The 13,889-nt window shown below is 46.2% G+C and overlaps 2 protein-coding genes across 10 annotated transcripts in view; one reads left to right on the top strand and one right to left on the bottom strand.

Annotated features, from left to right (window-relative positions):
- Nucleotides 1-36: 36 nt before the first annotated feature.
- Nucleotides 37-1,099, top strand: LOC108114969 (eukaryotic translation initiation factor 3 subunit F-1). Its single transcript, XM_017226181.2, has one exon. The coding sequence runs from the start codon at nucleotides 133-135 to the stop codon at nucleotides 973-975; it is 843 nt and encodes a 280-aa protein (XP_017081670.1). The 5' UTR covers nucleotides 37-132; the 3' UTR covers nucleotides 976-1,099.
- Nucleotides 1,100-3,010: 1,911 nt separating this feature from the next.
- LOC108114967 (uncharacterized protein CG43427) overlaps nucleotides 3,011-13,889 on the bottom strand; it is a 53,445-nt gene continuing 42,566 nt past the window's right edge. For 4 of the 9 annotated variants that reach the window (XM_017226175.2, XM_017226174.2, XM_017226176.2 and 1 more), the window contains 6 exons: nucleotides 12,018-13,283; nucleotides 6,053-7,175; nucleotides 5,128-5,501; nucleotides 4,082-4,992; nucleotides 3,853-3,998; nucleotides 3,011-3,334 (listed from right to left, as the gene is read on the bottom strand). In XM_017226175.2, coding sequence (XP_017081664.2) covers nucleotides 3,147-3,334; nucleotides 3,853-3,998; nucleotides 4,082-4,992; nucleotides 5,128-5,501; nucleotides 6,053-7,175; nucleotides 12,018-13,283 — 4,008 coding nt within the window. In that variant the 3' untranslated portion in view covers nucleotides 3,011-3,146. Of the gene's footprint in view, nucleotides 3,335-3,469; nucleotides 3,601-3,828; nucleotides 3,999-4,081; nucleotides 4,993-5,127; nucleotides 5,502-6,052; nucleotides 7,176-7,842; nucleotides 8,396-8,468; nucleotides 8,527-12,017; nucleotides 13,284-13,889 lie in introns of those variants that run through there. The other 5 variants (XM_017226178.2, XR_001772771.2, XR_001772772.2 and 2 more) reach the window with 5 other exon arrangements.

Genomic DNA, 13,889 nt, shown 5'->3' with positions numbered 1-13,889 from the left:
GGCGAAAAACTATCGCCTGACACCCACACTATCGATAAACTCTTTTCTGCATCCCTATAACATACGCGCAGCGTGGCTGAATAGAAATTTTGCGGATTTTTCCTTTGCAAATATTTGCCACCCAAAATAACGATGTCCGCCCTCAATCTAACCGTACGCGTGCACCCAGTGGTGCTCTTCCAGGTGGTAGACGCCTTCGAGCGCAGGAACGCGGACTCACATCGCGTTATCGGTACACTGCTTGGCTCTGTCGACAAGGGAGTGGTGGAGGTGACCAACTGCTTCTGTGTGCCGCACAAGGAACATGACGACCAGGTGGAGGCGGAACTGAGCTATGCTCTGGACATGTACGACCTCAACCGCAAGGTGAACTCCAACGAGAGCGTGGTGGGCTGGTGGGCTACCGGAAACGACGTTACCAACCACAGCTCGGTAATCCATGAGTACTACGCCCGCGAATGTAACAACCCGGTGCATCTTACCGTGGATACTTCGCTTCAGGGTGGCCGAATGGGCCTGCGCGCTTACGTCTGCATCCAGCTGGGAGTGCCTGGAGGTAAGACCGGCTGCATGTTCACACCCATTCCCGTAGAGCTGACTAGCTACGAGCCGGAGACGTTCGGGCTCAAGTTGCTCCAAAAGACCGTGGGCGTATCGCCAGCCCACCGGCCCAAGACCGTGCCGCCCATGTTGGACCTGGCCCAGATCTCGGAGGCTTCCACAAAGCTCCAGTCCCTGCTGGACCTGATCCTCAAGTACGTCGACGATGTTATCGCCCACAAGGTGACGCCGGACAACGCCGTCGGTCGCCAGCTGCTCGACCTTATCCACTCCGTGCCGCACATGACACACGAACAGTTCACCCAGATGTTCAATGCCAATGTACGCAACCTCCTGCTGGTCATCACGCTTTCCCAGCTTATCAAAACCCAGCTGCAGCTTAACGAGAAACTTACCTTCCTGCCCACCGCCTAGAGGAGTGGATGCAGTAGTTGTGGGGATATCTACTAACGGCAAAATTGTAAATGCAGATTGTATTGGATTGTGTTTTCTATCAACGGGTCTGGGTAATAAAGTACTCTGATCTAACAAAACAAAACGTTTTTATCGACTTAACTGTTTAGATTGCCTCAACATTCTATAGACATTTAAATAAGGATTCTTTTCATCAACGTTTTACATAAATGAAAATCAGCGCTTCTTGCATCGGGTGCTTCACCGCGGCGTGTTGGACCTGGCCCAGATCTCGGAGGCTTATACAAAGCTGCTATAAAAGATACCAAGAGCCGCATGCGCTTCTCTGAAGGACTGCTTAACGACATTTTAGAAGTACAAGATGATAACTTTTATCTTTTGATATTATTTTTGATAAGGTATAACGTATTTTCAGCCATGTATATCCTTGTTCCCGTCCAAAGATTAGATCGTATGATCATTTAGTGTACCTGGGTGGTCGACGAAATCGGCCACCAGAATCCCAAGACGTGGAATCGCGGTCGAGATTACGATCACTAAGGCCTGACCCGCTCTCGGATAGAGCAGATAACTTTTACTCAAGAGTAACGGGAATAATGTTCATATTATTTTAGAATTATTTAACAGGCAGAATGAAGCATAATATGCTTAGAAAATTAAATGGCATTGAAAAGTATCGACACTTATATTTTCGACATATTTTAGATATATTTCTGATCAGGATCACAAGCCGAACTAGACGATTTAGTCATGTCCGTCTGTCTGTATGAACGCTAAGATCTTATTAACTAATGGAGGTAATAAGTAAGTCGGAATAAGCATGCCTAGTCACTGTCAAAATCACGATCGGATAAAGAATTTTTCTAATTTTATCATCAGTTTATATTCTGTGTACATTTAAATAAAATACAAAGATCTCACAGAACCTAAATAAATAAACGTATCACTCATACGCCCTATAGCCATATTTACTTATTCTTTCGTTGCCTATAAGTATGCCACATACTTTCTGACAATTAAAAGAAATCTATGCGCCAATCTTGTTTTAGGTGGTTTCTAGCATATGAAGGGTAATTATATGATTTAACTTAAAATCCACATAAAAAAATAAGAAAATATCTGTCAAAACGATCAGGTCATATTTGCTCATCAAATGTAACTCAGATATGTAAGTTTCCAAGGCCACAAAGAAACAAATATTTATTATTTTTTTAAATACTTTATTGTAAAACTAAGCGAAATTCAAATGGATTCTTTGATGTATTTATACAGAAAAATTATTAATATACCGATCAAGTTTGAAAGTTAATCATAAAATTCCAGACGTGTACAGAATATACATATTTTTGATTTTATGCTTAATTACAATAAATAAGAATAACGACAATTAGAAATAAAATCATTCACGTTATATGCACATCTCATGTAATATGTAGGTATATAATAATATGTACTTATGTTAGTGTGTTGCGTATGTATGGGTGTTTGTAAACAGTTTTAGGTACATTGGATACGTCGTTAGGTATTTTATGTGGGCTGGGGTACGTAGGATAGATAGAGGATAGAATCGTTAGATATAGAAGTATCCGAATAATCGGACGCGAAAAGAGAAAACTCCAGTATTGGCTGCAAATTAATGTACAATTTTCATATGTCTGTAGGTTTACATATATATGTAGGCAATATACAATTTCAAAATTTTAACAACTTTCGTAGAACTATTTTCCTTTTTGTTTCATATTTTTCTCTAATAATCAATCTTCAACATACATTTTAATCGCATTTCAAATTTCTTCTTTGACTTGGAGTAAAACCGTAGAGAGCTTTTCAAACATATTATTATACGTATAACGTCGGATTTTCAAACATGTAGAATATCGTATATAAAAGTTAAAATCTGAGTCAAAAAGCAATGCAGACATCAAAAAATGTTATACCTATATAGAAGCGATTAACATTAATCTGAAACGTTTTGCATTTGACTTTGTTCTCAACATGGATATAGGGAGTGTATATGCATATGTGAACATACGAATTACGTCAGTAGTTAGTATCTATGTATTACTAGTACAACAACAACAATCAATGTTGCAATAGCAACGAGAACAACAACAACCCCGAAATCCATCATCGAATTGACTTCCGTTTCCTTGGCAAGTTCCAAGACTCAGTTAGACGCAGCTGAACTTGATGCCGTCGTCGCTGGAGTAGCAGTTCTGGCAATGCAGCTTGTGGTTCCGCACCCGGACATCGGTTCCATTGAGGCCATCTCCCAGCTGGACATGGCAGACGCAGCACTTGAAGCAGTTGATGTGGTAGAAAAGCAGCAGCGATTCGATGATCATGGCGGCGCCGCGACCTGTTATAAAAGTGCAAAGACTAGCATTAGTAAAAGAAACTTGTCTAGAAATCTGTGGAGCTCAGATAATAGATTCCGCTCCAAAGATTTCTCCTTAACTTATTAAATAAAGATCAACCCATATTAAAATCCCACCTTAAATGTTACAATTTCGCTTAGTTGTGTATGCATTAGCTATGTTAATCAAGTCTTTTAAAATTACACCCAAACAATGTATTTGAGTGCTTTGTGCACTTGCCGACAATTGTCGTGCGTGCAGCCCAGATCTGTGTCAGACATGTAAGTGAAACATGGAAAGATATGGGTAAAGATTTCATAGTTTGCAGGAAGGAAACAGGAAAAGCTCTTGATGATCGACAGAACTCAACCGTGAGACTAGTGAGTCCGAGTGTGTGTTATTCTTGTGATGCTCGCTGTGACAACAAGCCTAGAAGATGTTACCAACAATGATCGGTGAGGTGGGGCACGGGGAGTAGAAGAATAACAACACTCACAACCAACGTAGTAGCAAAGTTTACCTAATTCGTCGCCGCAATGGGAGCACTTCTTCTTGCCACTGACGCTGAGCACCTTCTCCTGGCTGCTGCTGCCGTTGATGTTGGTCTTCTGCAATGGCTGCTGCGGTTGCTGCTGGTAGCCATTAGAGTTGCCGTTGCCATCGAAGCTGTAGGGTAAAATATTAATTTCATTATTAAAGGTATTACTTTTTAACTTAAGTATTTTCCAAATTTAAACAAGACCACTCACCGCTTTCGTTCGCCGATGCCTTTGCTCTGGACCCGCTCCGTCAGTGTCTGGATAATGGAGTCGGGCAGTGGTTTGCCCTTCGGATTGTTGGCTGGCATCGACCGTCGATTGAGTTGCTCGATGCGTCGCTGCTCGGCCTCCTGGAGCAACCAGTGGTTGTTGTTGTAGAGGGCTCCGCCGTAGTCCGGCATGGATTTGCGCTTCTGCTGTTGAGCGGACAGCCAAGCCGGATCGTTGGTCTGGTGACTGTCGTAGCTTTTCCGCTGCTGCACCTGCACCCAGCCGTCGGTGTATTTGGGTTTTGGTGTGGCACTTAAGGCGAGCAACGTGTTCCTGGACATATTGCTCAGGTTTTGGGCCGACTGGTGATGGTAGGCAGCCGCTGCCGACGCTTGAACAGGATATCCTGGACCGGAGATCCGCGGGGCCATTGGTGCCCCAGCGATCTTCACCAGAGATCCGCCGTACGAAACCGTCGGCTGCCGCTGCCTCGTGCTAACTGCGTAATCTGGCTCCAGGCCATGGCCATTGGCGGCTATTTGCATAGCCCTTAGTGGCTTCGTGGGTGGTGTTGGCGGCAACATAAGGCGGTTGGAGAACTCGTTTATGTCCGACATGGACTTCCTGTAGTCCGTGTCCATTTGATGGTAAGCATACAACGCTGCTTGTTGCTGCTGCTGCGGCACATTGGCGTAGATCTGCTGTGGGTGTGGTGGAGGCATCGGCGCCTGGTGGTGCTGTGGCGGTTGGAAGGCACTCAGCATTCCGTTGCCGATGCCCATGCCGTGGTGCAGATCCTGCAGCGATCGCCGATTGTTTGACATCAGCATTTTCGCTCCGTGCTGCAACTCGCGTCGCGCCAGATTCTCACGGAGCAGAAGGTTCTCACGCTGTCGCTTCAGTTCCTCCTGCTGTGGAAGAAAAGAAAAGGAAAACTTTATTTTTTTTTTTGATCTCGGTCAAATTTTCCGTAAGAGTTAAACGATTTTTGTTTGTTTTTAGATTATTGTTTAATATTCATTCCTTTACCAATCTCTTGTACTTACCGAAAAGTGCAGTAGCTCCCGCTCCACCCGCAACACCTCGCCCTGCTCCCGGATCTTATCCTCAATGGACTGCATCTTGGCATTAGCCGTCGCAGTGGCTTCACTCAGCGATTGGGTTGCGGCAGCTGCCGCCGTCGCTGACTCGGTCCAGGACTCGGCCGAGTTCCCCTTGACCGTCTGGAGAAGAGGCGTCTGGGCAGCTAGAAGGCTTTCGTTTTGGTAGATAACTTCACCCAGCTGGGTGGTCGATGGGGGTGGTGGCAGTGGTGGGGGCGTCGCTTCCGACTGCGTGTCGTTCTCCTCCGAGGAGTTCGTGTAGTGCTCACTACTCTGGCGAGAATGGTTCTCAGAAACTCCAGAGTCGCGGCTCTCACCTAGAGATGTTATAAGAAGTAATAGGTCGATTTAACATATTGAATTAACTTTTTAAACTATTTTTTTCTAAGAGTAATGGAACCCTATTTCCGGATATCCTCTTATTCTTAAAGTCTACATGTCAGCTATAAGCTTTAATAATCAAAAGACAATCAAAACAATAACAATCAAAAGACAAGGTAAACCTTAAGAACCTCAGAAATTAATAGAATAGATCCCAAATCTTATCTGACATGAGTAGATACATAGAATATAGAATTTAAACGTAACTATACATCTAACGAATATATTTTGAAACGTATTAGTTATTGCCAGTTCAACACCCGAAAGGGGAAGCATCTCAGCCAGCCTGGGCCACGCACACTAAACGGATTATTTATACTTAACCTCACGGGGCAGGTGGAGGCCACCTTATACCCTCTGGCCCAGTCCAACTTGCGATTTGCTCATTGCTGTTGTCTTGCGTTTTCATGCCCTATTGGCTTCTCCTATCGGTTTTCTTTCACCCTCATCGTTATTCTTATGGCCTATGGTCTATATATCGACTAACCTGTGTCGGAACTGTCGCAGAGTCCCGCCTTAATGTACAGCTGCTTCTCCAGTCGCCTCTCCTCCTGCAAGAGTTGCGCCATATCCGGCGGGGGTGCAACAGTGAGTTCCAGGTAGGTCTCCATGTCGTCGAGATCCCCGTCGGTTTCGATGCCTAGGAAACTGGAGCGTTTGTTGCGCAACTCCTTCTTGATCCGCTTGGTCGAGTTCATCCGCTTGATGGGTGGCGATGGCTGGGCGGGTTCCATTTGTCCCTGAAGGTGCCGGCGAGTGCCATTCGATATGGTCTCGTAGGTGTTGTCCGATGACCAGGTATCGGTGTTGTGTCCCAGACTGCTGCCCAAGCCATCGAGCTCGTCGTCATGGTCCTGACCCACCGGAATCGGCGGCGGACTTTCGGTGGGCGGTGGTGGTGGCTTCTCTTTCGGTGGCTCCATCAGACCCATCGGAGCTCCTACTGATCCCTGACTGATCTCCAGGCCCGAGTAGAAGATCTCGATGTTCTCGTAGACTGGCACTGGTCTTAAATGCTTCGGGGCGTCGTAGTAGGGCTCCGTGGCCTTCGGCACTTGGTAGTAGGGCTCTGGATCCGCCGGTGTGGTTGGTGGCACGATGGTTGCTGCTGATGCTGCTGATGTTGCCGCTGTGCTGTGTTCCCTTTGATTGCTGCTGCTGTTGATTTGATTAGGGCTTTGATTATTCTCGTTATTGTTGCTAGTTTGCTTATTTGGAATGCTTCTCCTGTGACTCCTCCGCGTCGCTTGGGTCTGTGTGGTTATCGTCATCGTTGCTATCTGTTCATTATCTACTTCATGCATAGATATAGTCGAGCTGACATTCTCATAGATGGGCTCTCGTTCCCCCTGCTTCTGCTCATCGGTTTTATTTGGCATTTCCCCGCCCTCGGGGCGTGCTTCCCCCTGCTCGTTGGACTCCTCCTCCTGCTGCTCCTTCGCCCGAGATGGCTCCTCCTCCTCTGGCTGATCCCCCAACTCCTCCTGCTGCTCCTCCTCCTTCGGCTGCTCCCTCTCCTCCTGCTTCTGTGGATGTTGTGCCTTGTCCATTGGCTTGGTTGTCGCTTCGCGATCGATAGCTTGCAGCGCCAATTCAAGAGCTTCGTTGATCTGTGGGGCGGGATGAGGTGGGCGTGGCATGGCGAGCGAGCGAGAAAGCGTCAGAAGCGTGCATGATAGAGAGAAAGAGAGAAGAATGCGCATGGATCGCATGAATTTCAGTTAGTTTAAACAAAGGCTAGCTTGCAAATTAATCAAAAACATAAACAAAAAAAAACGAAAATAAATTAAATAATACAGCGGAAATCAATCAAACAATAACTGACGGGAAAACGAGAACACAAACACAATACCAAGAACAGAGGTGGTTTTCCTAGAATTGCACGAAAACTGTAAACCCAAACCGTTGGAAGGTAGTTTTGAGCTTTGATAAGTTAAGCTAATCCCTTGATAATCTCAAGAACCATAATTTTTAAATGGTATACTAATGTTGAGACACTAAGCTCACCTATTTTCATTACCTTTGATATAGATTACTATTTTACTGAAACTTTAGTTCTGTCACAAGAAACCCCTGAAGTATAAATATCCGAAAAAGAACTGATTTGCCTGTGCTAATTCAAGGGGGCTACCCTTCAATAAGTATATATACATGCTTTGAGCCTTATCACCTCTTTCCGATTCTTATAAATTCTCACGAGATTCCCAGAACCGATTATATGTGCAAGGGGAAGCACTTGAGCAAATACGGGTAATGGTATGAATACTAGCCTCTTACCCCTGCTTTACGATCGAGACAATCTAACGAACTGGAGCGCTGCAATCGATTTACTTGGTATCTGCGGGACGTACTCTAGATACCGTCCAATGCGAATTATTCGCGCGATTATATTATTACGGGTCGCTGTAAAGATAGCCCGTTGCGGACATATACTCGTATGTATATTTGTCCGAGTATATATAGTATATGTTATTATGGCCCGACCGAACCAATACCTTCGAGGGCTTAAAGTACACTAAACGTGGGCGCTGCAGAATCGAATCGACCCAAACGATTTGTTTAGATAAAGAGACGGAGGCAATATACAAATGGGGCGGCAAAACTGCGGAGACAGCACTCCATGGTCTGGCCATGGGGGGTTGGATACACTGCGCGGCCCCCTAAAGTATGCAGAGCCGTGCTGAATCCGAGCTGAAACCCCACTAGGCGGATGGGTGACTTTTGGCATTTTAAATAGGTGCTAAGTGGGTAAACGCGACATGCAATGCGACTAAGAACAGCCGAACAAAAACACAAACAAATGACACGAAATGAATAAACAGAACAGAACATAAACAGATCAAACAGGAACAGGAACACAAAAGGTACAAACAGGGGGATATGAGATAGAGAGAACCGCTTACCTCGGAAATTGTATACTTGCAACAACTTTTGCTGGCAGTAAGCATGTAAACTATGTAACTGCATTAATAGATAAGACATATTTTACATTATTTAGCCAACAAACGAGCGCAAGGCATGTAAGAGAGATATGCACACGGATTATGACAGTGAATGAGTCGGATAGCATGTATAATTAAGCCTTAAATAAGTAGCCTTAACCTCTGGCATGGGGTTTGGGAATCCGGGGGGATAGTCGGGATTTTATAGACATAGGGGGAATCAGGATCCATGGTTCTGTCCACATCCACTGTTGGCGGTTTATCTACTTTCCAGATACTTGTATCTAGAGTGGGAACTTTATCACATAATATTAATTTATATTTTATATTAACTTTATCTAACATTTAGCCACTACCTGCTTGTTCAAAGATAAAAAGTCGTCAAAAAGTCGTCAAAAAGTCTGTGTAAGCTGTGTAATATACATTGGTGTATGATTTGGAATCCCCTTCTACAACGCGTCTACACTAGCTAGTCAAGCAGTGCAAGCAGTTCAGTTTATATCGACATGGATGAGCAGTAGTTTACAAGCGGCGTGTAGAATAATGAGTTTTTACATCCATTTTGAGTATTTCAGTTTCTTGAGATTGATTTTGATTTTAGTTTTGGTTTATTCATAAAATAGCACAACAAGTATATCTCATTTGTATTTATAATATTGGTCCTCTTGTATATTATTTGGTATGCTTTTGAGGTTTTTAATTATTCTTTTTTTGTGTATTAGCGCGTAAGAACTTTCGATTCTTGTTTTTGTGTGTATGTTTGTGAAAAATATACGTATAGTTATATATCCGTAAAACATATGTTTGACAATTCTTTATATAAAATCAAATTTTGTTTTCATACATAATTTTTGGGTTTAGTATAGTGTATTATTAGGTAAAGAAAACTGTAGCTTACGTAGCTTGAGCCCATAACAAAAGATAAATAAAAATGAGTAGAATTCGGAGGAAAAACAAAAACCAGAGTTAAGATAAATAAATAGCTGTGTAAAAATAAATTCGATTCAAATAATCATTCGTTGTATTTGATTGTAAAATGTTCAAGTTCGATTTCAGTTTTCCGAATATTTCATTTCGACTCACGAGTATGTCGATATGATAGAGCCATTTCAGGTCATAGTTCACTCGAGAGCTTCTTTTAATCTCGCAAAGCGGCGGAGAGATCACGTATTACTCCCAAGTATGGGGAAGTCTAAGTTCTCCGATCTTGAAGATCCGAAGGTGGTTTCTACTCCGACATTATTTCTTCAGTGTTGAGGCCCCCACTGCCTCCAGTTTCATGATCTCATCGTCCAGCAAATCGCTGATCTCCTGGGTCAGTGCCTGCTCCGTGGTGTTCTCCTCTAATATCTCATCCGTAGTGATCTTTTTCCGAATCTCAATGTTGACAGGAGCTGGGCTCTTGGGCAGAGGTGGCGGTGCGGGCTCATCCTCCTCCTCACTGGCCACATAGAATTTGGAGTTGTCTACCCGAACGAACTCATCCGCATTGACCACATCAACGCCACTCTTGGTGCTAGTTAGCACCACCTTCTTCTCGAGTGTCTCATTGATCGTGGGATGGTGCTGTGGCTCCTCCTGGTGCCCGAAGTTCCTGCGTAGGAAATCGAATATGTTTTTGGTTTTCTTCTCCTTAACAGGAGGTATAGGTGGCGTGGTTCGGTCCTGGGTTTTGGGTGAGCTTGGTGGGGAAATCGCCTTGACCTTGATTTCCGTCTCCACCAGGTGAGTGCGAGCTATCAACGGCTGGTCTACATTCGAGGGAGATGGAGTCGCAGTCGGGGCATAGCCCGCTCTACTTATCGAATCCGTTCCAGAGGCTGAAATGCAGCAAGGCTTGGGTATGGGAATCTTGGACCTGCGGCCTAATAGAGGAGTTGAGGGTTTGGTTTCCACAGACTCCGGTAGCGAAGTCTTCATCATCTGACTGCTGGCTAGCCGCTCCTCAGCAATAATCTGCTCGCAAGTGTCCATCAAAGCCTTCGAATGAGCTGCTCTGGCAGTCCCAATGGGTGAGCTTGGTCGGTTTGTGATCACAGAATTCTTACTCGATCTATCACACCGCCTCACCTCCTCCTCGGTGATATCCTGGAAGCCAGTGGCCGGCACTGGTGCCTTGTTCACATCGATGCTGTCGCAGGCAGGCTCCTGAGCTGGAGCTAGGCAATCAAGAAGTCCCGCGCACAGGGCTATGTCTTCCTGGCTGGGAACGTCTTCCATCTCTCTCACTGCAAGGGTTTCCTTCTTGCCATCACACTTCTGTACCACATCCTCGGTCACATCCTGGAAACCAGTACAGGGAACTGGCGATTTGTTCACATCGATCTTATCACAGGGCACTTCCTCTACAGCAAACTGCTCTAGTATCCTACGATCTTCCTCGGCCAGCTGGATATCTCTGGGCGCTTCTCTGTCTAGGAATTGCTGACACAGAGCAACCTCCACCGAAGGCGAGGTGGGACGTGAAGAAGCCAGTTTGAACAAACTAGATTCATTGGGGGAACAGGCTTTCAAAGAGGGCATCTCGCAAGGCGAGGATGTATGCAGGTACAGTGAGTCATTGGGTGCAAGAGGATCAAGGGTTCTGTTGGTCTGGGGGTTCACTTTGCTAGGGGGCGTATGCACAATCGCCTTAGTTTGGCCCACCACTGGGGCATAGTCCCCGGAGCTACGATCAAGCTCATCTATCTGAGCTCGTTTCATCGGCTTCGGAGAAGATGGTGGTGTGATCTGGGGAATGCGACTCCTGGGTAAAGCTTTGGGTGACAAGATGGGTGAGGTGACTGGAGGGGAATCGCTCTGGGTGAAGCAATTGGACAAGGCCTTTACAGTGTTTGGTTTAGGCAGCTCATCGGGATGAACGATGGTTACTGGAGGAGCACACATCACCACTTCTGGTGGGGGCAAAGCTCCCTTAACTGGCTGCTCAACTCTCACTGTTCTCTTTGGAGGAGCCGGTGGCGTTGGCGGCTTGTCCAGTTGCCTGGAGTTGAATATCTCCACTCGTCCATTAATGCTAAATTGCGGAGGCGAAGCCCCGGAGCTTGTGGGCGAACTTACAGGATTAATCTGAGCCCTGGGACTTGAGGCCAATCTGACAGCCTTGGGCGACATGGGAGGCTTGCCCAGAGGACGTGGTATTTGGGTGGGAATCGGACTCGAGGGTGCTGGTATCGGGGGTATCGGTGTTGGTGGGTTACTCGGTTGATGGGTAAAATCAAATATCTGGGAGAACTGACCCGGCGAGGTGACCGGCTCACCGACTTCTCTCAGATCGTCGTCGTTTTGAAAGGTCTCCTTGAACATTTTTAGCAAATTGCGATGATGGACCATTTCGTTAGAGGGCTTTCTACGCAAGTTACAGTTCGGGGACGAGGGAACCGGATTGGGAGTGGATGTGGGATCGGGAGTGGGGCCAGATTTGGACACCGACACCGCTGAAGCAGCTACTACATCAACTTCACAAGGAGTTATCTTAGCGGATTCGATAAAATTGTTAGTAGAACTTACACTAAATTCCATGTCCCGCAATGGAGGAGCAGCCGCGTGGTTGGCCGCTTGTGCTGGAGCTGGAGCGGCTGCCGATGGTTGGATGGTTGGTTGAGCCGATGGATGAGCCGGCGATGGTGGTAATGGCGAGGGATTCAGATCGGTCAGCTCATCGAATTCCGCCTCGATTTGATTGACCGCGTTGGCCGCTTCCTCCAACTGGCGCTCCTCGAGGGCCAAGGCGGCGATGGCTGCGTTGAGTTGTTGCTGCTGTTGCTGCAGTTCGTCGGTGGTGTCCTCCTGAATGCCGCTGTCATCGTTGGTGGCTCCCACCGGGGGTTCCTCTATAATCAGGGCTGGCGGAGATGTGAGCACAGTGGTCGTTTTTTGTGGGCTATGCTTCTCCTTCTGTTGCTGCTGGAGCTGCTGTTGCTGGCGCATTCGTTCCTCTTCGCCTCGCATGATCTCCAGTTGCCTGGCATCGATAAGAGCCACCAATGGTGGCTTCTTCTGCTCCTCTTTGGTAACGGACTGCTGCAAGCTGTTCAAACGCTGCTTGAGCGGAGGCACTGGCACATCCACACTCTTGCTGGAATTGAAGGCCTTGCGTTGCTGCTCCAGGCTCTGCATGCGGTCTCGAATGCTGGAGATGTCGCCGGACAGACGCCTCACATCCGATTTGGGTGCCACGGGAGCTGCATTGCCATTGGTTAGGCGATCACGGAGCACCAGTTTTGGTGCAGCGGGGGCAGCTCCATTGGACACTTCCACCTTGGCCTGCTCGAAGATCTCCTTGCGCTTGGAGATATCCACCTTGGGCACGTCCACCTTCTGTTTATCCACACCCTCTTGCGTATCGCTGGGCGAGGTCACCTCAAAGCCGCTCAGGCGATCCTCGATCTTGGATCCACGCCTGGTGGGATAAGAAATTGGCTCTCCAACCACCTTGCCATTGGCGTTTCCATTGCCATTGCTGCTGGCCCGTTGGACCCTCTGCTTGTAGTCCTGGATGGCTCCCTCGTAGGTGTATTCACACGGATCTGGCGAACTAGCTGGTGCTGTGCTGGACGAGGTGTCGTATCCTGGCGATGAAATGTATTCTCTTCCTGCTGCCTTAGAGGTATTAGATATGCCCGCCTGGCCGATGGCCATTCCGTTTCCGTGGCTTCCATTACTGCCGTTGCGGTTGATATGATTCTGCTGCTCGTCGACATTTAGGGAGGCTCCTCCAGATGTACCAGAGCTAGCTGCTCCAATCGCCTTGTCCAGCTCGCCAGCGTGGTCACTCTGTTAATGAATCGAAAGATGGATTTAGATTAGTACTTCAAACGATAGAGTGGCTTAAGCTAGAATTATATTGAACTGTATTTTCCTCTCTTATGCTGTTCTAATTATACCAGTTACTCGTAGAGTAAAAGGGTATATTGGATTCGTTGAAAAGTATGTAACAGGTAGAAGGAAGCGTTTCCGACCCTATAAAGTATATATAAAGTATCTTGATCAGGATCAATAGCGAAGTCGATTAAGCCATGCCCGTCTGTCCCTATGACACTATACGAGATACAGAGTTGAAATCTGATCAGATTCTTGAGGTTCATACGCAGCTCAAGTTTATTTCATCATCCTGCCACGCCCACTATATCGCCCACAAACCGTATATAGTATATAGTGTATGTCTTCGTTTGACCTTGTATAACATATTTTTGTCAATTTTTATCTATTTACCAATGACTTTTCAAATTTGGGCTATAAGGCCTCACATGGACAGTGACGACACCATCAGTTTTTTGACAAAAGGTGGCACTTTGCCCATTTTCACTAGCGAAATAAATATTTTTAAATTGTGTAAAACACTAACTGGTATCTTACAGTCGCGGCTCTCGACCATAGCGT

This window comes from Drosophila eugracilis, unplaced genomic scaffold, assembly GCF_018153835.1.
Source record: "Drosophila eugracilis isolate 14026-0451.02 unplaced genomic scaffold, ASM1815383v1 contig_1897, whole genome shotgun sequence".
In the NCBI taxonomy this organism is placed as follows: Eukaryota; Metazoa; Arthropoda; class Insecta; order Diptera; family Drosophilidae; genus Drosophila; species Drosophila eugracilis.
This window is presented reverse-complemented; position numbering and strand designations above follow the sequence as displayed.